The sequence below is a fragment of the Cicer arietinum genome, chromosome 6 (assembly GCF_000331145.2).
Source record: "Cicer arietinum cultivar CDC Frontier isolate Library 1 chromosome 6, Cicar.CDCFrontier_v2.0, whole genome shotgun sequence".
In the NCBI taxonomy this organism is placed as follows: Eukaryota; Viridiplantae; Streptophyta; class Magnoliopsida; order Fabales; family Fabaceae; genus Cicer; species Cicer arietinum.
In genome coordinates, this window is record NC_021165.2 from 51,252,644 (window position 1) to 51,277,269 (window position 24,626).

The 24,626-nt window shown below is 30.7% G+C and overlaps 1 protein-coding gene across 1 annotated transcript; it reads left to right on the top strand.

Annotated features, from left to right (window-relative positions):
• The first annotated feature begins 4,430 nt into the window (after nt 1-4,430).
• LOC101504720 (chloride conductance regulatory protein ICln) lies at nt 4,431-10,329 on the top strand. The gene is made up of 7 exons (XM_004506301.4): nt 4,431-4,713; nt 4,810-4,933; nt 5,593-5,710; nt 6,008-6,067; nt 6,157-6,219; nt 6,328-6,413; nt 9,975-10,329. Exons 1-7 carry the CDS (start codon nt 4,568-4,570, stop codon nt 10,044-10,046), a joined length of 669 nt encoding a protein of 222 aa, XP_004506358.1. The 5' UTR covers nt 4,431-4,567; the 3' UTR covers nt 10,047-10,329.
• Nucleotides 10,330-24,626: the final 14,297 nt, after the last annotated feature.

A 24,626-nucleotide genomic window follows, 5' to 3' on the forward strand; every position in this document is an offset into this window, starting at 1 on the left:
CACATTTGTGAGGACTGGATGTAACCCGTGTTGGGTGAATCAGAATATATGCTTGTGTGATCTCTCTATCCCTATCTCTATTTATTATTTGTCTTACAATCAGTTTTTATATTGATAAATTAATATTGTTGTTTTTTCACTAACCAAGAACGTTCTTCATTTATAACCAATATCAATCTTGAGTTAAAACTTTCAGTTTTTTAAAATGAATTTTTAAAAGGGACAATTATAATTCAAACTCTCATTCCTTATAACTAACATTGTTACTTCAATTTTTACTAAAAATCTCTTTGAATTATCATTAGAATCAAAATTAAAATCTAAATTAACATGTTTTGTCATCATCAAAAAGGGGAGATTGTTGAGACAAACTCTCAAATGAAAGTTTTAATGATAATTAAACAAAAGGTTAATTAAGACTTCTAATTATGATTCTAAGTGTTTTGGTATTTAACATGTGTATTTGAGTGTGTTAAAACAAGATAAATATCAAGCATTACAAAGCAGATATTGTTAAAATCAAGAAAGCAAAATCAGTAAAACGAAGAACGTTCTTGACAGATTTCTGGAAAACGAAGAACATTCTCCACATCTGCTATAAACAAGAATGATCAGATTTTTATGTAAAAGATTAGATCCAAGAAGTGTTATCCATTCCTTATCTTCATCAGAGATATACTAGGATCAATCTAAGCAAGAGTTATTCCAGAATTCGAAGCCTCAACATTTTGCTTCATAAAATTAATTCTCCAAGTCAAGTAAGTGCAAGTACAACTAACAGGCTGTAAAAGGACATTGTCATTGTACCTTCAAACAGACCTACAGCACACGTGATTCAAAGCTTGTAATCATTTTAGACAAATAAGGGAAAATAATATGTCCCTCAAAGTTGAAATCGTTAAACATACACCAAATTAATCATTGTCTCGTCGTTAGAGTTTCAGATATTTTAAGTACCGATCCCTGATAAGTAATATGTTATGTTAGTCCACCAAATTATTTGTGTTATAATTGAGTACAATGACATCCCAGTTGTGAGCTTAAATAAATTAGAGGCATAGAATGTATGGTTAGAATTCTGAAGTGAATCCTAGAATAATCATATATTGAACCCGGATGCAAAAACGAAAATTGATTCCTTTTAATGTAATAGATCTGATATTAAATCATTCTAGATGCCGGAGGTGTACGGCATCTTTAATTGGATCTCCGGCACAGTGGGGTACCTGTTGCATGCACTCCAACATTCAAGTTAGTGAGTGATGTAACATCTTAGTTTCTAAATTAAAAGTTTTTTCTTTTTAAATAAAACATTTGGAACATTCAAGTGAATTGAACCTTTTCTTTTTTTGGTGTGGAGGTGTATGATATTTTGAAAGACCAGAGTAGTATGGTGTTTTCTCGTTCCTCTGCGGTTGGAATTTTCTTATGATTTCAAATCATTAACCCAACTCATTCCATTGATACAATTAATCTTTAGGAAATTTCTCATTCTCGATTAGCTAGTTATGATGAAATTGTGATTGCTTGGACTCATCCTCTGAATAGTTGATTTAAAGTTAACCTATGGCTCATTTAAATCTTCCACTGATAACTCTGCTTGCGAGGGAATTATTTATGGGTCCAGATAGAAGATTTATTAAAGGGTGTTATAGTAGACTTGATTCATGTTATGTTGTTTGAACTAAGCTTTGGGATCTTAGACTTAGAACAAAACTAGTGAAACTCCATAATCTTGAATCGGTTATATTTGAATTAGATTATGCAGTGGTGGTAAATATGATTCAATCAAGGTCTTCTTTTAATGCGTGTCTTCAACCTCTTCTCGATGAGGTCAATTTCTAAATTAATTTACTCTTGATTATGCAGAGAAGATGAAGAAATGAAAAGAATGCATACTATAATATAATATTATATTATATTACATTTATTACATATTAATATATTATTATGAATTGTGAAACGCACCTAGGAAAAAAGGAGAAAGCAAAAAGAGATTTTGAAGGCTTAAAGTTGGAGTAGAGCGTCTCAAATTATAGTAAGGAAAAATTATTCTATTCAATAGTTTTTATTTTTCTATTTAATTTGATGAACACCATTACTTTTTTATTTATAAATAATAATAACTAAACTCTCTTCTTTTAAGGTCGTTGGTTAATTTTGTAATTAAGATACATTTTACTAAGTCTTAGATATCTATTCTAGTTTTATTTTAATTAATTTTTATTGTTCAATTAAATATTTCTATTGCTCTAAGCACATGTTAGGATTGATCATCCTTTGCATGTTCTTAATCAATTAGTTGTTAGTGATCGTAATGCAATTATTGGTAATTCTATAGGATAATTGAAATCATAAATTATTGCATGACCAAACTTAATTTTAATCTTAAAATCATTCAACTTTTTTATGATATATGTTTTTTTTTAATTTAAATTCTTTACATGACCAAACAAATGGTTAATTTAAGAAAAAATATACTAATTTCGAATTACCAAATGAGTTAATAATCCTAGTAAAAGGACTGATAATTGAATCAAAAGAAAGAAATTCGAATAGAACTATAAGCCGGGATAATCAAAGTTATAACTGGAACTATGACTCTATGCTTCTCACTATTGATCTCCAACTTTACACTTTAATTAGTAATTTTTTGATATTACTTATTTCATTTCCACAACAACTCAAACATTATTGTCGGTCTAAATAATAAATAATTTTAATTAGTTTGGTATTTATTAATTAATCCATGTGGATACAATTATCTTTTTATACTATTTATGTGATAGAATACACTTGCTCTGAGTATGTTTTTAACGCAATAAGTTTTTGACGATCGAAGATTAATTTAACAATATTAAGCGAAAAATACTTTTATTACTTTAGACATTTTTTTAGTTTAACTTTAATTATTTTATTCAAAATAAAAAAAAAAATGTATTTTTTTTTAATTTTCTTTGTTACTATTATTAATTTTTTATTTTAAAATATCTCTTTTTTCTTTGTTATTATTATCACTTCAATTTTTTTTTTGCACTTTATTTTATTAAAGATAAAAATAAAAATTGTTTATTTAAATATTTAGTTGTTATTAGTTTTATATTTTTGTTTTTGTTATCTGTGCATGCTCATCCGCTCCTTGTAGCCTTTTGTAGTTGATCCTCTTTTGTAGAAAAAATAAATATAGCCAAGAGGAAAACTATGAGATTACATATTGGGTAACCAAAAATAAATCACACATAAGAGGAAAATAAATAGTGAACATATATTAGAGACTATATTAGAAGCTCTTAAAAGATAGTTAAAGACATTTACTTCTCATCCTTGTCAATATTGTGACTTGGTGGGGCATGATAGTCAAGACTTATGAACAAGAAATTATTGGGATTACTATGAGATCGGGTAATGATTAATATGATCCCTACTCCTCTAAGTGGAACATTGCTTACATACCACCTTGCATGTTGAGAGACTTACAAACTTGATGCAAAATATACTTCATGAGTTATCTCAAAGCCTCAATACACATCTTCCAATCAAATTGAGCCCAACCTAAATGAAATTGAAAATATCACTATGAAAATATTTACCTATAAACTTCATTTAAAACATCATGGTTATTTAACTATATATATGTTTTTAGCTCATATTGAGCTGGTATATCAACATAACTATAAAAACTAACATTAAATATATCATTACAAACTGAATTTAATGTAACAATGGTGAAGAAAAAAGAATAAATACAAGCCAAAATACTAACAGTAATTGCTTTAGCTTCAACTCACAATGCAAGGTCTTCTTCTTCGATCCAAAGCTCAAAAAATTTGCCCTAATGGTTCCAAAATGTGATGGACGATGGAGGTTGGTGAGGCATTAGGGTGACGATTAGGGAAAATGGATGCTAAAAAATCGGGTAAATCAACATTTACCCTAATCAAGTGAGTTAAAAAAGGGTAAATACATTTACCCTAATCAAGTTTTTGTTCTCCTTGCAAAGGTCACCTTTATGATTAAAGATGGGTGTTCATATTCAAACTGATAAAAAAAATCCTAAATCAAAAACCGTACAAAATTGAATATTGTTCGATATATTTGGATATTCTTTTCTAAAAATACATCAAAAAAAGATTCAAACATGTTCAATAATATTCAATTTTTATAAAAGAAGTTTCAAAGGAATAGACATTTTCACATCAACTATTTTCTCTCATTAGATTTTTACATAAGAAAATCTAAAAACATCTAATAATATTCGGTTTAGATATTTACACGTTAAATGAGAGAGATAAATGTGAAAAAGAGGATGAAAGGAGAAAACAGCAGAAGTAAGAGAATAAATGTGATTATGATCAGTTTATAAATTTGATTAAGTTATAAGGACAATTTAGTCATTTGATAAAGTAGTTATAACTAAAAAAATCTCCTTCATTTCCTTTTCCATTTGAAAGATCACAATTTCAACCCTCCAAATCAAAACCCCCGAAAAACCCTAGACTAGAAGAAACAGTAGTCCTACCCGAAGTATAGATTTTGAAGAAACAGAAAGCAAGAGAAAGAGAAGAAAATGGCATTAGGGTTAAGAGAGATTAGCGGAGAGCCAGTAATTGACAGTGAGAATGGTGAAGAATTGATGCGCGTCCAACCTGGTGTCGACATAGCTCTCTCCAATCTTCCTCGCGAGTCCCCTGGCACTCTTTATATCACTACCAAGTATATGATTATTATTATACATTCATTCTTACTTACAATATCATCATTCTCTTGCAGTTTCTTACTTTATTATTTATATTGATATTGATCTTACAGGCAAGTGATATGGGTTAGTGATGTGGACAAATCTAAAGGATACGCCGTTGATTTCTTATCTATTTCTCTCCATGCCGTTTCCAGAGACCCCGAGGCTTACCCCACTCCTTGTCTCTATACTCAGGTACAATACTGACAGAGACTCAGCACACAACACTGATTATTGATGTGACAAAAAACATGGAGACCTGTTTAGTGTTTGACAAAATGAAAATTATCAATGTGCTACTTAAAAATCTGGAATGTTGGTTAGGTTAAATTAGTCTTAAAATGTGAATTAGTGTGGCTCACTTGGTTGAGCACTGCTGAGTTTGTTGTGTGGATTTCTTGCCAAAATAGTTAGTTTTGAAATGTTTACAACTATGAGAATAAACCATCAATTTGGTCCATTCTCTCTCTAATTTAGTCCCTGAACTATAGAAAAATAATAAGTAGTCCCTGAACTATTATTAATTCATTAGTCCTGACCTATAATTCTCTATGATACTTTTAAAGCAACTGATGGACTAAAGTGATGAGCAATAATAGTTTAGGGACTATTTATTATATTTCTAAAGTTTAGGGACCAAATTGGAGAGAGAGTGATAGTTCAGGGACCAAGATGATGGTTTATTCTTAATATTATTATCCTAAAAAGTAAAAATGCTAATTTGACGTTGATTTGAAATTTAAGGGACTATTCTAAAAAATCAATAGATCTATGTGTTTTTTGTGTGGAACAATTTGTGTATTTACTCCCTCTAGCTTTCTCTTTCAATTTTATCATCCTATTACTTGGTTTAGATTGAAACAGAGGCAGATGACGAAATCAATTCGGACAACTCGGATTCAGAATCTAATTATGTTCATGATTTATCCAATATCAGAGAGATGAGGCTCATTCCATCTGATCCAATGCAGTGTATGATATTCTTGTTCTTATTTTTATTCCACAATTATGTACATGATGTCAGGTATGAGGATTGAAAGCCAAAGAGTCCATGTGTGTGTGAGATAAACCCTATTGGAGCGAGGTTTTTATATTAAAAATACTGAAATTAGAGGATACAATACAAGAGTTATTATTTATACAAAACTAACAGTGACTGACTAGCAAATCACTGACTAATCAGAAACCCAACTGAATGGGATAGAAAGCTATTGCTGTACACATGATTTTATAACATGCTGTTCACCATCTGTTCTCATTGTTTTCCAGTGGATACTCTGTTTCAAGTATTCTGTGAGTGCGCAGAGCTTAATCCAGATCCAAATGCTGGTCAGTGTTTTTTTTTTCGTTTTCATACGAATACTCTCTTTGTTTTCCCTAATCTTTATGAGTTATTTACGCCGGTTTTGTTCTTTTAGAGGAGCAAGAAGAAGAACATGATTGGATTTTCAGCGCTGATCAAATGGAAGATGAAGAAGCAGGCATGTGTGATTTTAGGCTTTAGTTTAATTTCCTAATCATTCATTGGATTGTTCTTTTTATGGTCTGTTTTTGTTAGTATATTCTTGTTAAATCTAATCTTTTTTCAGAGGAAGAAGATTATATGTCTCATAATCCAACCAACACTCTTGGTCATTCAAATGGACATCATGACCTTGCTCGTACCATACTTGAGGTATGCTGTTCTACCTTGTAATTAAATATCTGGTATCTATTTACGAGCCTGGATTTAACCAAAAAATGGGGAATTCATTGCCGTTAGTAAATAAGAATCGATTAAATGAAAGATTGGATGGCTCAAATTCCAAGTTTGTGTTTTGAATCTGTTTAGTTGAGGTTGGAACTTGTAATGTGAGCTGTCTAATCTTTTTCTAATGGTTCTGATTTGCTGAATGCAATAAAACCTGGATGTATCTGGACAGTCTTATGTTTTACCTTAATGCGCTTTTGTGCTGCTTAACTTTCTGCATATTCTTTTGTAAGTTTGTGCTGTTTAATTTTCTGCATATTCCTTGAGACCGCTTTGAAAATGTTCATTATTATGGTATGTGTCCCTATGTGTTTGCCTGGTTTATTTCTCTAAACTAGTTCTTTGTTGTGCTCTTTTGTAAGTTTGATAGTTTTTTGCTTTTATAATTTTATTTCATTTGTCTTGATCTGTTGATCCCATTGAGTTCTGCAAAAAATTTTTTTCCATGATTCCATCTGTGCTGATTGGCATGGGCATAAAAACAAGATAGCCAGATATTTCCTATGGGTTTTAAGGGGACATTCTATAAGTTTTTACTGCACAAATGTAAACAACACAATTAAGCGTTTATTAAATGAGTGTTTATTGTATACCTGCTTATCTAAAAGCCGTTTTTACAATCAAAGAGAGAATGATTCCACATATGCTCCGTATAAGCTATCTTAAGCAGAAACTCCTATGAACTTATCATGATCTAATTTCATGAGCTCTATAAAAACACTTATGTAAAGGAAAAAACCTACACAAGTAGTTATAAGATGATCCCATATAAGATCTTCACAAGCCACCTTGTTGTAATTGTTTGTGCTTGGGTGTAGTGTGTGTTGGAGGAGAGGATATGGTTCCATTATCACTTATCATCCCCATATCTTTCTGCCAATATAATGCTTATTTTATAAGATCCAATTTATGATTAATTTGAATGTCTTCTGATGGAACACAAGATAGTGTGTAATTCTATTTATTATATTTTACTTTTTTTAAGTTTTTTCAAGATCTATGATTAGTAAGTGATGCACCTAAGATTTCAGAAATCCCCAAACTAGAATATTATTTTCTGAGTTAGTTAATTGACGAAAAAAATATATTAAGAGAAGGTGGTTCTGTAAAGCACCTTCTGTGTTGAAGAAATATATATATAGGGGACATGTCAAGTGAGAGGGATCATTATAAGAGAAAAAAGGAAATACACCGTTAGTGTAAACTAGTTTTACATTGTCCTCCAATAAGATTTGAGGAAAGGGTAGTTATTTTTAGAAGTTGGTTATTAAACATGCATACATGGCAACATGATTGGTTTCCATTGGAGATGGTGTAAAATTATTTTACAGCGTCAGTTTATGGTCATTAGACTCCAATTATAATGAGAGATGAGAGGGACAATTAATATCCATTAGAATAAATACACGACTGTGATTATGGTTTAAATGGTGGGGTTTGATTTTCATTTAAAAACTGTACCCGCGTTGTTTTTTGTCAATCCAACCGCCTCTCTTTTATTGCATACTCGATTGCTCGCTTGACTTCTACACACAATGATATCCCTGTTCCAAAATTGTCTTCTTCCACACTAGAGCAAACAGACATAAGCTGTTTGATATAATTTTAATTTAAGAAAAGATTTAATGGAAAATATACTTGATTTAATTTCAGACTAACAAAGGTTGAAAAAAAAAAATTTAACTTGGCAAGATTATGAAGATAAACTTGAACAAGGTTTGAGAAATAATTTCAAAAAAAAAACACCCATGTTTTGAGAAATAGTTACAAACTTTTCTTTTATCCTATTGAATTATACTGTATTTATTTTCTTTTGAAAATTGAATCACCTTTAACTTTAATAGACAAACATAGTAGTATTGTATATGCGTTTCCATTATATTTTTATGAATTTTGTTGTTGAGTTTTAACAAACCAGGAAAACAATGGCGGAGTGTTTTGAATGACACAAATGAGAGAATGCGAGAAGTGCGTAACTACCGAAAGATGAGCCGATCGTAGTAATTAAATCAGAACCACTTATTCAATCTAAATTAATCTAATGGATATTAATTGTCCCTCTCATCTCTCATTTTAATTATTTCTCTCACTTAGTTGAAGCGTATATTTTATCATGTAATCTAGGTAGTTAATCCCAGCGTTTTCCGGCGAGATCCCGCTGTCCCGGTGCGGTACAGTGCCTGACTGCGATGGCGTGGTCTGCGACAACGTGAAACAAAATCTGGGCGAGATCCCGATATCCCAGTATAGTTAATCCTAACATTTTCCAGCGAGATCCCGCTATTATTTTTTCTTTCTTTGTTTTAATTTTTCTACTTTCACCTAAGAAGAAGTAGAATATGTAATGAAGATAATGCTTATTTTTACTTCCTATGCTAGAACATGCATTTGAGTTTTAATATTTAGTTATTTTATTACTCTGTGTTAAAGACTTCAATATGCATCATCTTTATTTCCTTGACTTTTGTTAGTATTTCAATGTATGTTTTGACTAAGAGTAAGACTTGTAGATTCTTATTACTTATTATGAATGTTTCAGAGTTTCAGTCATTTGTTAATTTTGCATTAAATATAGGTTTATATAATATTATTCATGTAATTTGTTTAAAAAAATAGCAATTATCCCGCCTATCCCAGAACGCGCTATCCCACTTTTGGGGTTGGCCGCGACGCACCACTATCTGGGATTAACTACCTAGCATGAAATATATAGTTTAATGGATATATGTTTTCGGTGTAAATTAGTTTTACACTGACATCCAATGGAAATTATCTCATTTTTCGTGTTATACCATTGAAGTGGAGTGAGTTTGTGGAATATCATTGAAGTGTCAATGTAAAACTATTTTACACTAATATATATATATATATATAGAGGACTTATCTAGTGACAAGAATTTTTTATGTGAGTAAGTGGAATTCATATATGACCCAAGACCCATGGTTTGGTTTTTAAAAAATGCACTACCTCTGTCAACTTCCATACTTGATGATTTCAAAATCCAAGTACTAGACTACCACTCTATCCCAAGTCCATTTATTTGCATCTCCATGAAAAGTAAGGTCGCGGCTTCGTGTGACAAAGGGGGAAAAGAAGAGAGTCATGTGACTATTTTTCACATGGGTTTTAATCTCAAACATACATTTTGATCCAATGGTTGAGATTGATTCCTCCCACGTTCACATAACATAAGTTTTCTCACTTGATATGCCTATATATATATATATATATATATATATATATAAATTTTTGGATTTTGTTGATCCACATATTCATGATACTTGTACAACCTGTGTTGGCAGTATTCCTATCATATATATTGTGATTTTTTAGGTTTAAATGAATTCATGCCTTGAATTTACTTTGTTTTGCATTTTCTTATGATCATCTCTAAACCAATGGGAAAACTGTGTTTTATACCTGTTTGTATGATAACCTTTTCCCCTATGCTCGCATGTATTTAGTTTTGGTCTAATTGATTGCAGCTTCAAATCAATGATCAACGATTCGAGGATGCAGAAGAGATTGAGCATGATGAAAAGGACACCCATCATTGAGTGCCTGCATTTATCATAGAATACCATATCCTAGTGTTGTCCAAAATTCATATAAGCTCTCTGTTCTGTAATTTTTTTGGTTTTGTACATGTAAACTATTTTGAACATCTGACTAGATTCATAGTTTTACTTACGTAGAAGAAAGCAACTAAATCTTTTGAATTTCTAGTTCTCGTACGATGATGGTATGGATGGCCAATGTGAAAGATACTACCAAGGAGATATCTTTAGACTTTTTATATGCAAGATGAAATTGGCATGTTTAAGCAAGTTGAGTTATCAATTGCTGTATGCTTCACATTCCTGAAAGTCGTGGCAAGAATTAGAAAAGTATAAATTGATTCTTGCACTTTGCAAAGTTGGATGCGCTTGTAATCTTTTGCCCACATTATAGTCCAGTAGTGATAATGACTATCATCAAAGATTATAAGGTCTATAATGCGAAAACTCGGTTATGTTTGGATCTCACTTCCAGAAGTTAGTTCAAAACATCAGTGTTCAAGGCTTCAATATCATATACATGCTTGACAACTTTGCTATGTGGGATGCGAGTCTTGGGTCTAATTTTGTTTGGATTTCACTCTCAAAAGTTTAGTGGAAATAATGGTGTGTATATATATATATATATGTGTGTGTGTGTGTGTGTGTCTAATAGTCTGAGAACCTTGACAATGTGTGACTTTGAAGCAAATTTAACCCTTTTCAATTATCTTTTTAAGCGGTCTACTATAATGCCAATTAGAATTTAAAAATCGTCATGAGTTTTTACTTATGGTAGAACTTAGTTTTTAACTTACTTTCAGTGAGTCTTACCTTGAACACTCACCAATATGACCCGTAGCTTTTAATGGTCTAATATATATATCAATAATCACTATCTAACAATATTAAACTCATGTAATTAGGTATGATACAACAGATTAACTTTATCATCATATGAACAATATTAACAATATCACTCACATTAACTTAATTCTAGATTAATATGGTCTAACTAATATATCTAATTCTCATTACTAGTTAACTACTAATCTAATTAATCATTCTAACGTATTCTAATCAATTAATACTAAGACTCTAATTGATTAGTATTAACTAAATCGGTTAGTGCATTCATCACAATCAATTAACCTATAACTTAACCATTTTCTACTTCTAATTTTCAACCTAATCGATTATTTAATTATAATTCATGACATACCAGATCCTAATTTTCCATTATAATCGATTATTAAGGTCCTCCTAATCAGTTATTCTTCAACTTACGCCTTTTTTGGATATAGGTAACTCAATAATCGATTAATCTTATCCTGTTAATCATATATTCTTTAACTTATCTAAATAGTAATTGATTAACAAAAAATAAAACAAATATCATTTTCTAACACAATCTTTTCTAATTCTCAATTATCAACACATATCATCAACATAACTCAAAATACATAAATTTACGAATTTCATCAACTTATAGCATCAAATCATACATAACATCAATCATGACAATCAATAGACAAAACAAATCATCATCAAATATCATAATTTTAATTAAAATTTGACGTGTCATAGGAGATGGTTCAAACATAGATCATATGGCCTATTCAACTGTCCCCACAATGGTTCTACACAATTAAGATGGTTGGTGCAAACCTAAAGATCATGGGTAGACCTACTCAATTTATTTAATATATATCAAAAGTTAAACTCACTTTGTACTTTAACCAACGATTTCACATATCATTGTTTCAGATTGTAATTGGTATGACTATTTGCTATTCATAACACAAATATTTTAATTGAATACAATTAATACTCAAAAGATTGATTTTTCTATAAAACAAGAAGAATAAAACATAAGGTTTGATGTCACATTACCAAACGAGAATGATTATGATCAATGAATGAAATTGTATGGTTTAAGACTCCTTGAATATTTGAATGCACGACAACAAACGAAATTAGAATCTTTTAGAAACTAAACTTACCAATCTAAAAACCTGTGAATTTCTAAAGTTATTGTACTCTTAAATAACTAGGTTATCTGATTACGTGGTAAGTGAAAGATAAGATGCGTAATTGGCTAAATGAGATTAAAAAAATCTATTATTTTTTAGTTTTGGTATGATATTAATCAATTAACAAAAATAAATTAATTGATTAATCGAGTAAAAACATGACCGTCTGACGTAGGTCACACATTAATCGATTAACTCACTTAAAATGATTGACTAATCACTTTCCTAATTCATTAATACGATTAATTGTTTTTAAACAGATATCTACTATCTCTAGCTACCATATATTAATGTATGTGTTTTCTGTTGTGTTGTTTCTGTATTTTTTTGCTACGTCTTTTTATTGTGTTGATTCCTATTGAGTTGTTTATGTGTTTTCTACTCTGTTTCAACTAAGTTGTTTTTGCGTTTTCTATTGTTCTATTTTCTAATGTCATGTGCTATCAATACAACAGGAAAAGGCTAATGAAAATGTTGTCAATCAAGAAAGGCTGACAATCCATCATACGCTAGACTCTAAGACGCTCGCAAGGAAGAGGGATGAGTTGGTATGATTCACTAAATATATTATTCATTGTATATTTACTTGCACAAGTAATTATTGTTGAGACAAAACCTTTTTTTTTATTGTTTTAAAGATAACAAAGTTACTTGATTAAAATTAAGATTATGATGAAGTCATTATAAAAATTAATCATATTATGAGACAAATGAGCTATCAAAATTAGATTCATCATCTAGTTATGGCCAATGAAAAAATATAAGTGTCCTTTTAGATCCAATTAGTATCAAGTTTATTAAGCAATGTTATATGGACATGGTGCTTTTAGTTTGCTTCAAAACATGCTTTAGTTTTTGCTCTTAGTTCTACATTTAGCGAAATTGGTTTTGAGTTTTCACTGTTTGATCAACAAATTAAGCAAATCAAATTGGCATTATCAGATTGATACCAAGTGAGTAAGGTTTGTTTATTTTGAATTATAGGATGAAAGTTGTAAAGAAATTTTGAATTCACTCATTGTCAATGGTTTGAATGTTATTATTAAGCTCGCATTTATTACAAATAGATTGTTCATTCATAACATAAAAAGATAGATTATTACAAATAGAATTTTCTTTTGCCACACATACTTGAATGTACTATGAGGTGCTTTCTATTGAAATAGGTGGAGTAATACTCTTGTGTTAAATAAATCGTTCTACATATAGTATGAGAAAAAAAGTCTTCGAGGAGAGAATATCCAAAGCTTGGAAATCCTAGTAAAGAATACTTGGGTCGGGTGAAGCATAGAGCATACATGTTGAGATTGGTGAGACTAGTAAAGAATTTGTAGGCCTAGAAAGACAGAAAATACTTTATATACATGTTGAGATTGGTGAGACTAGTAAAGAATTTGTAGGCCTAGAAAGACAGAAAATACTTTATGAGCCTGAAGAGCAATATATATGGAGAATACTCAAATCTCGAATAAACTGAATAAATACTACTTGTATGCTATTAGTTAACGGTAGCGTCAAATCTTAAAAATAAAATTCATATTTATGGATTTACAATTTCAAGCAAATCACTAATGAACCATTTTGTTATTTTTTTTTCTCCTGAATACCACTTTATTTTAGTTCATGAAAATCAGCATAAACATATTTTTCGTAAAAACAACATAAACATTTAAGTGGTGAAATATTTGAATATTTTTGCATCAAAATTAATTTTTATTTTATTTTATAAATAATTAAAAATAAATCACACTATTATACCACTATGGTATATTTGGATCACAAAAGAAAATTAAAGGAAATAAATTAACAAGAAAGATTGTTAGTGAAAAGAAATATTATGTTTTGGTTGTTTGGTAGGAGTGAAAATGAAAGGAAAGAAAACCAATAATTTATACTAATTATTTTATAATGGTTAATTTTAACATAGGGTTATCTCTTTATTAAATAAAATAATAAGTTAATATGAAAAGTCAAATTAAGGTCCGTTTGAGGTGGTAGTAAGTCTTTTATTTTTTATTTTGAAAGTTAATTTCAAAATCAAAACTCATTCAGGTGAAATGAGGTTAAGTTAATTTTTACTTAATTTCGAAACAATATTTTCCCAAAACTCAAACCAAATAGATTTTATAATTCTTATTTTTGTTTTAAAATTTACATGTGACCAATCAATAGATGTCAACACAACTCCAACAAGTATCAACCACAATCACCATCTCCGATCACCGACTATCCATATGCGACTACAACCTTCACCACTGACTGCCTACATCTGACAACCGCCAACCACCACCTTTGACCACCATTTACGACAATCGATCATCCATCTCTGGTCACCGCCACTACAAATGACCACCTACTTCTAACAATTGTTGACCACCACTTTGACCACTGTTTGTCACACTCCAACCATTGCTGATCACACTCCGACTGTCGACCACCTCTTTCGATCATTGTAGCCATATTCGATGTTCGACCACAACTACGATAGCTACCTTTGACAAGTACCACTTTCAACCCCTATTATCAAAATTATTATAACTAATTTATTTATAATTTTGATTGGTTTTAAAATAATCAAAATTTTAATATATTTTTTAATTTTTATTTTTTACATAACAATATTTTTTTATATTTGGTGAATTTAAAATAAGACGAGGTAAAAAGAGCAATTTAATTCAAAAAAATCAAAATAAAAATACACCTTTAGTCCTTTATGTGTAACTCAATTTCTTTTAGGTCATTTAAGTTTATTTCCCCAAATCGGTTCTTTAAGTTACATTCAGTTTGCACTATTAGTCTTTAAGATATATTAAATTTTGCATGTGGTCCTTGGTGTTTTGAAAATTTTCTTGAATTACAGTCATGAAATGTTAAGATCTAATTGAAACGTCACAACAAGTTGATTGCCCTAACTACTTTTCACGTGAAGTAAATTAAAGATATTGATTATGTGGATAGACATTTATTATCTTATTTTTAAGGCTATACATGTGTTTAAATTGTTGTAGAGAAAATAAGAATTATAGACAATTTAAAAGATTTGATGAATATTTTTTGAAGGATTATTATGAGAGACATATTGTTGTAGTATTTGATAGAGTTTTTAATTATCAGAAGCTTTTAATTGAATTTATCGTTGTCGAAATTGATATAAAAAACTGTTGGATTTTGAGTTTCATAAACTATTTAAAAATCACAATTTATGCCACCAAAGATATTACTAGGTTGAGTCGCGGACTAGGTCGCTCTCTTTAAGACGTTCTGCGGCACTGCCCAAATTGTGCAAAGCAGACTATCAACCACGAAGTCCCCAGGATAAAATAGCCCAGATTCACTGTATCGGAGTTCCACTGCACCGTAGAAAACCGTTCTAGAATTACACCCTCAATATGGCAGTTTAAGCCACTCTCAATATGACAACTAAAGTCACTCTCAATATGACAATTAAAGTCACTCTCAATATGGTATTATGATCATTCATAACTACGGCATAATAACCGCTCAAAAAGACAAAAACGAATGGACTACGGCATAATAACTGCTCTAAAAACAAAGTGATTACGTCATAGCAACCGCTCTAAAAACAAAAGGACTACAGTATAACAACCGCTCAAAAAACCGAAAGGACTACGGCATAACAACCGCTCAAAAAACCGAAGGGACTGCGGCATAATAACCGCTCTAAAAAATCGAAGGGACTGAGGCATAATAACCGCTCTAAAAAATCGAAGGGACTGAGGCATAATAACCGCTCTAAAACCGAAGGGACTGCGGCATAATAACCGCTCTAAAAAACCAAAGGGATTGCAGCATAATAACCGCTCTAAAACCGAAGGGACAGAAAGAAATGGGAGAAGTGGCTCGAAAATTAGGCGAGCAGAATATAAGAGGGAGAAAAGAGAAAGTTGGAAAAAGCATCCAACTTTGGTGTGTTTTTCACAATAGCTTGAAACTCATTATATAGTGATGGAAGCAAAGTCACATATGTTTTCTAAACAATGTAGGACTTTAGTATGTATAAAATTGAAACTACACAAAATATGATAGTTTTCCAAAGTGGGATTTCAAAAATTATTTCTTTTCAATGTGGGACTTGAATTTAAAAAAAAAAAAAACAGAAGTCTCTTTCCACTTAAATTTACAAAAGAAATATTTCTTTCCAATGTGGGACTTCAACACATTTTTAAATTCATACTATAACATACTTATGTTCCAACAATCCCCCACTTGAATTTAAAAAAAGTGTTTGTGAAATAGCATCAAATGCTTCTATAAGATCGTGCATAAACAAATGTGTCTCTTGACTTGAACCTTTGCATAGTAAGTAGGATTCAGATTCAACAAGAATGACTCATAGTCTTGAACTCTATCTCTGACATCAAACTCACACACAACCTTTTCATAGGGTGTATTCTCAAAAGCCCGTGCATTAATGACCCTGCACGTGTATCCCAATATAGTGAACGCTCTAGGAATTCTGCCTCGAAATTCCATAGGAAGCGGCCCCACTTCCACATTCACATATGTGAGTCTATCAAGAGTACTCTTGTAGCTAGGTACTCCCTCCACATAGAGTATAGATCTCATTAAGAGTTTCTATTACCTCATCCTATCATCGCATCAGGAATCATGCTTCTCTTATTTATAATAGCATGTTCATCTCATATCACTTCACGACTTGTTATTACCCATTGAACCTAATTCTTGGGATCTTCAGTCTTTTAGGTCGGGTTACCATCATGAGTGACTCTATAGGCATTAGTCTCATCCTTTTGGATGTATTTATGACTTTCTCTGTAGCTAATCCTTTCATCAAAGGATTTTCTAGATTCTTATCAGTGCATACATGATCCACTATAACAACTCATTTAAAAAATAACTTTCTAAAAGTGTTGTGCTTACAACGAATTTGTCGTCTCTTATCGTTGTAATAACGATTCTCAATCTTTGCAATAGCCGCGGTACTATCGCAGTGGATCAACACATATGTCGTAGGTTTTTCCCATATAGGGATCTCAACTAGCAAGCATCTCAACCAACTCGATTTTTCACTAGTAGTAGCTAGTGCTATCATTTCAGACTCCATAGTGGACTGAGACAATATTGTCTGTTCTTCGATTTCCAAGATACAACACCACCCACTATATTAAAATATAGTCATCGATTGTTTTGGAGTCATCAGATAAGACGTTCCAATCAGCATCATTGTATCCTTCAAGGACGGCAGGAAACCTTCGATAATGTAATCTGAGACTCATGGTCCTTTTAAGGTATCTCATGAACCTTTCGATAGCGTGCCAATGCTCCATACTAGGTCTACTAGTAAACCTGCACAACAATCCCATGACGTAGGCTATGTCGGGTCTAGTACAATCAGTGGCATACCTGAGGCTGCCAATGATGCTCGCATATTCAGCTTGTCTAACACCTTCACCAGTGTTCTTGAAAAGTTTCACACTTGGATCGTATGGTGCGCAAGCAGGTTTACAATCAAAGTAATTATATTTCTTTAGGATATTTTCAACATAGTGAAATTGATCCAAAGAAATTCCCTTTTCTGACCTAGTAATCTTGATCCCGAGGATTACATTTGCTTCTCCGAGGTCTTTCATATCAAAGTTGTTACACAACAATGATTTCAAAATATTTACAGCATGAATGTTTGAATCAAATATGAGTATGTCGTCTACATAGAGACATATGATGGTGCAAATGCCATTTTCAAATTTGTAGTAAATACATTTGTCACTTTCATTCACTTTAAACTCATTTGATTTAATCAAGTTATCAATCTTTTCATGCTATTTCTTTGGAGCTTGTTTAAGACCATATAGAGATTTATCTAACTTACAGACCTTGTCTTTTTGTCCATGAATTACAAAACCTTTAGGTTGTACCATATAAATTTCTTCTTCTAGGTCACCAATTAAAAAAACAGTTTTAACATCCATCTGGTATATCACCAGGTTATGAATAGCCATAAGTGATATAAGCACCCTAATGGATGTTAGTTTAGTGACTGGTGAGAAAGTGTCGAAGAAATCAATATTTTCTCTTTGTCTAAAACCTTTGGCTACAAGGCGTGCCTTGTACTTATCAATAAATCCATCGGGTTTTAGTTTCTTTTACAAAATCCATTTACAACCTATTGGTTTGCAACCAAGAGACAAGTCTACTAAATGCTAGGTCTTGTTAGACTCTAGAGAATCCATTTCAGCGTTTATAGCTTCTTGTCATAAATTTGCATCCAATGATGACAAAACTTCTTTAAGATTTGCAGGATCCTCTTCTAAATTATAGACCATATATTCTAGTCCATAATCTTTAGCAACTCTGACTCTCTTACTTCTTCGAGTTTCTGTTTTACCTTGTTTGCTGCTTTCAGTGTTTCTTGTAATAGGAACGTAACTTGGTTCGCTGCCCCCACTATTTCTCCATTTTACAAGGAATTTATTTTCATAGAAGTCAACATCATTTGACTATATGACCACTTTTGCATTTAGGTCATAAAACTTATACGCTTTGTTCTTTACCGCGTATCCAATGAATTCTCATTCATAGGCTCTACTGGCGAGTTTAATTCGCTCGAGATTGGGATTCTGACATAAGCCAGACCACCCCATGTTTGAAAATAAGACAAGTTTAATTGTCTTTCTTCACTATCTCATTAGGAGATGTTTTGTTTTTAGATTTAAGAACTCTATTCAAAACATACCAAATAAACAATATATTTTCTTCACACCAATGAGATGTAGTACTAGAGTTAAACATACTAGCAACAACTAGTTCAATAAGAGTTCTATTCCCCTTTTTTTCTTTCAAATTTACCATTCACTTCAAATAATTATGGCGCAGTTGTTCCATGTATAATTCCAGACAATTTATAAAACTCATTAAAAATAGAATCATACTTGGAACCTCTTAATCTTTATACTAAATTGATTTTCAATTTCAGCTATAAAGATCCTTAACATGTCAATCGTTTCACTTTTATTTCTTGTTAACGTCTCATCAAGTTCACATATATCAAAGTGTAATAAATCTAAAGACTCAGATTCTCTAACTACATATTTATGTGAACTCTTTGTTATTTTAGAGTGACTATAAAAATCACATTTTTCAAAATCATTTAACAATAACTTTAGAATTAAAACTAAGTTACTTAATTTTGAAATCAGATGTGTTCACATCACATAGTCTAGCATGTCAAAATTAAAATCACACAACATGTAAGCATAAATAGACATTTTATTGATTTCAACATTCAAACAAAAGAGACATATCAATTTTCAATATTTAATTTAAATATGTCATGAATGACGTACCTTAATAGCTGATCTCATGAATTATCTTCTGAATTTTACGGGAGTGTGCCTCCACCTCCACGAATCTGCCAGCCTCCATGTGCCTCTACGAATTTGTCCTGTCAGCCTCCACGTATCTGTCATCGGACATCTGATACTCTAGGTAGCAGTCACAACTTACTTATTCAGAGTATCACAAGCATATCTCGCAATATTGCTAGAACTATAATAGTTATACAGATCATCAACAAGTCGATTAAGAATATAATTCTTATCATTATTCTCCCATGGGTTAATTCTCCAACTGTTTTATCCTTTTCTATTTGCTTCAAACTGAAACAGTTTATCGAAATCAGAGGCAACATAACCAAATCTAGTAATCTCTTCGGTTGGCATGGCAGAAATTGTTGGATTTTGAGTTTCAAAAACTATTTAAGAATCACAATTTATGCCACCAAAGATATTACTAGGTTGAGTCGCGGACTAGGTCGCTCTCTTTAAGACGTTTCGCGGCACTGCCCAAATTGTGCAAGGCAGACTATCAACCACGAAGTCCCCAGGATAAAACAGCTCAGATTCACTGTATCGGAGTTCTACTGCACCGTAGAAAACCGTTCTAGAATTACACCATCAATATGGCAGTTTAAGCCACTCTCAATATGACAATTAAAGTCACTCTCAATATGGTACTATGACCATTCATAACTACGACATAATAACCGCTCAAAAAGACAAAAACGAATGGACTACGACATAATAACCGCTCTAAAAACAAAGTGACTACGTCATAGCAACCGCTCTAAAAACAAAAGGACTACGACATAACAACCGCTCAAAAAACCGAAAGGACTACGGCATAACAACCGCTCAAAAAACCGAAGGTACTGCAGCATAATAACCGCTCTAAAAAATCGAAGGGACTGAGGCATAATAACCGCTCTAAAACCGAAGGGACTGCGGCATAATAACCGCTCTAAAAAACCGAAAAGACTGCGGCATAATAACCGCTCTAAAACCGAAGGGACAGAAAGAAATGGGAGAAGTGGCTCGAAAATTAGGCGAGCAGAATATAAGAGGGAGAAAAGAGAAAGTTGGGAAAAGCATCCAACTTTGGTGTGTTTTTCACAATAGCTTGAAACTCATTATATAGTGATGGAAGAAAAGTCACATATGTTTTCTAAACAATGTGGGATTTTAGTATGTATAGAATTGAAACTACATAAAATATGATAGTTTTCCAAAGTGGGATTTCAAAAATTATTTATTTCCAATGTGGGACTTGAATTTAAAAAAAAAAAAAAGAAGTCTCTTTCCACTTAAATTTACAAAAAAAATATTTCTTTCCAATGTAGGACTTCAACACATTTTTAAATTCATACTATAACATACTTATGTTCCAACAAAAACTAACGGTATAAACTTAATGTTTAATGCCTAGTTACATGGGTATAGCAATTGAGGTAATAACGAAAATTTTTCATATTATATAATAAAATAAGGTACTATAATAAATAATAAATTGTCCGAAATAAATAATGTTATGAAATCTTTAAAATAAATTCTTACAATCAAAAAATCTTTCATAATCAAAATATTCAAAACTGGACATTTAATAACTAATTCTGAAATAAAAATATGATGTAGATATTATGTCTAGTTATTCTTGATCTATTAGCCTAATATAAGGAAATTGCTCTTCTAAAATGAAGTAGAACTTCTCAATATATGTGAGTGAGAGAAATTCAAGTATGATTAAAATGAGTAGTGAATTTTCTTAGTACTTGAAGCCCTAATTTTTCCTTGAGCTTGACCTTCCTTTAATAGGCTTTAGGATGTTTAATGACAGTCAAAAAGAGTCGTTGGAAGTGCTCTATTGTCACGTTTAGGTTTGACCAAAGACCATATTTTATGATTAAAAAATGTTCATGTCTTTGAACACTTTTGAGTTCTGTTTGACTAGTCTGGATGTCTTCATTCTTTACTGAGATGATCATTTGTTTATGCACACAAACATCTCAAATATGTGCTTAATCGATTCAGATTAAGACTTCCTTTTGAATCATGCAAAACAAGCTGAAGAATGATGAAATAAGGTTGGAGAATGATGTAACAAAGCTGGAGAATGATGATCAGTAAGCTGGAGAATGTTCGTATCATTTGGACTGGTGTCATCATACTTGGAGAATGATGTTGATCATTCTGGAGATAATTGTTAATCATTCTAGAGAAAGATGTTTGTTGTTGAAGATCAAATGTAACAAGCTGGAGAATGTTTATGAATCTGGAGACTGATGTTACACTACTGTTCAGAATGATTAGAATGATGTAAAGAATGTCCATATTTGTCTGGTCTTTCTAATTCGTGATCTTCTCTCTTTGTGATTCGAGTAGATTATTTGAATCTGGTCATCTCAGTGTGTTCCTTGCCAAATATTGATGATATAGATGTAAAATCCAGAGGCTAAAACTTCATTTAACTAGTGGAGATTGATTGTTCTTGAAGTTGACTTGATCATTCTTGGACCTGGAGAATATTCTCCATTTTCCAGATTTTGTCAAGAATATTTTATGTTCTTGTTTGTTTAGATTTTTGTTTTTCATGCCGATTTATTCTTTAAAGCACAAGTTAAATTAACATAACATTTAGAATCATAATTAACATTATTAATTAACTTTTTGTTTGTTTTCATCAAAACATTAAATTGAGATTTTGTCTCAACATTTGTCACTTTGACAGCTGTTTGTAAATCATGATATTATGTACTTGTGTGAATGATGCAGTGCCTCATTTTTCCAAGAATGTACTTGCTTATATAAGCCATCAATTTTGAAGATTAATCTTGCAATTTACTTTTTGTGCATTGCTTTGACTTTGTTGATTCTTTTGAAGAATCGATCTAAAATGATCTTGAGTAGATTATTAAATTCCTCTATAATGAATACTGATGATTTGAAGTGTAGATAGATGTACTTTCATAGTCCAGATTGATCTTAAATTACAGCAGATTTTGTTCTTTGTAAACTAGAACGTTCTTGGATTAAAGTTGTGAAAACTAGAACGACCTTCGTTTTTATTTTGAGTGATTTGCTGGATTTTGAACCTTTGACAGTTGTTGTGTGCCAAGTTTTTCTACTTTGTACGTGTTTCGGTGATGCAGTGATTTTATCATTTCTATCTACGTTGAATTTGCTTATCTTAGCCATCAATCTGAAGATTGATCTTACTTTTTGTTCTTGATACTTTGCTTTTTGTTGATTGAATTTTCCAAAGCAATCTTGTTGTATAATTATGTTCTTTCATTTTGAAAATTGGTTTATTTGTAATGAATGTTGATATATTTTCACAACCTACAACGGTCTTGATTAATGAAATCTTTATCCAAAATGTTCTTGGATTGAATGTCGTGGAAACCAGAATGATTCGTTTCTTCAGTTTAATAACCAGAACATGCTTGCTTTATGATATTTCTGTTTTTAACAAACCATAATAATCTTCGTTTTTTAGACTGCTATTTTTTGATAAACCAACATAATCTTCTTTTTCCCAATTTAGTTAAGACATGATTTGCTTTGATTTATAACATGGTGTGATAATTCATTGTTGTATGAATGTATTTGATCAACTTCTACATGAAAATGCTATCTTGAAGATGTAATAATTATTCTCTTGAATGAGTGATATATGATATATTCTTTTTGAGATTCTTTCATTGTTGAGTAAGTACTTATGCACTTTGATGATGTGAATGGCTTTTTACTTGTTCACTTATGCAATTCATGTTCCTTAAATAAAACTCATGTGCAATCATTATTAGATCACCATTCATAAAACTTAATCATTTATTTCATAAGATTTGTTGTCATTAAAACATAAATAAAAATGTTTTTACTTCAACGCATAACTCCTCGGGGTAAATAATTGTAGGGTACAAGACCCATCCATATAGAGCATAAATTCATCTCAAACACATACAATAAAAAATAATTTATTTTTAATAATCATCTTCATAAAATCATATTTATAATATAATATATTATTTATATATACCATAACAACAATAATTCAAGAGCACGTAATAAAATAATCTTTTACACAATACATGTTTCATAATCATAAAAAACAACAATTCAACGAATAAAATAATAAATAAATCAATTCATATTGAAGCGTTAGTTGATAAAAGTTCCATATAGATTAATTGCAGCTGCAGACAATCGTAAGATAGTTTTGTTCCTCTTTATTTTGGTCTAATTTTGTTTGACTCTTTAATAAGGTTGTTATAATAGCTTTGTCTTTTATATTATTTATTGCACGTATAAAACAAACTTCCTATTATTATCTCTCTAACAAACAAAACAACTTACTACTATTACTTTGTTTTAAGAAAATTGGTTATTGATAACAGTTAAGTTAATAATAATAATAATAATAATAATAATAATAATAATAATAATAATAATATAATCATAATAATCTATAAACTATAATATTTTAAAATTTGAAATTCAAATTATTTTAATTTTTTTGATTTTAGGATGTTACATAATGTAATTTAAATGACTAAATAGAGAGAAAGTAAACTTAAAGGTCTAACTAGAAATTAAGTTAAACTTAAAAAAATATAGATGTATTTTTGTCAAAAATTAAAAAACGGAAATTGAAACGAAAACTATTGTTATTATCTACTGCACATAAACATTTAACAAATAAAACAAACTTCCTATTATTACCTTTTAAGTCTCTAACAAACAAAACAATTTAATACTGTGTTATCTTATTTTAAGCAAATTGATTATCAATAACAATTAGATTAATAATAATATAATCATAATAATTTATAAATTAAAATATTTTAAATTTTAAATTTCAAAATATTTTTAATCCTTTGATTTTAGGATGTTACATAATGTAACTTAAACGACTAAATAAAGAGAAAATAAATTTAAAGGTCTAAGCGAAAATTGAGTTAAACTTAAAACACTATAGATGTGTTTTTATCAAAAATTAAAAAACTAAAATTGAAACTAAAACGTAAAAACTAAAACTGAATCAAAAAACTAAAACTAATTATAATTTTTAAAAAATTTCAGAAATAAAAACAAAAACCACCCTAAAAGTCCTAAGAAAAAAGAAGACAAAAATACATATATAGTCCTTTAAGTTTAACTCAAATCCCCCTTTTTAGTTCTTTAAGTTTATTTCATCCCGATTTAGTCTATTAAGTTGCATTTTGTTTGCATATTTAGTACTTTATCTCAATTTC

Bases quoted from the DNA above. Each gene is read 5' to 3' on its own strand.
- LOC101504720 (XM_004506301.4), top strand. From the start codon at position 4,568: ATGGCATTAGGGTTAAGAGAGATTAGCGGAGAGCCAGTAATTGACAGT. The intron at 5,711-6,007 runs GTATGATATTCT...ATTGTTTTCCAG, and splicing joins TCCATCTGATCCAATGCAGT to TGGATACTCTGTTTCAAGTA. The intron at 6,220-6,327 runs GCATGTGTGATT...ATCTTTTTTCAG, and splicing joins AATGGAAGATGAAGAAGCAG to AGGAAGAAGATTATATGTCT.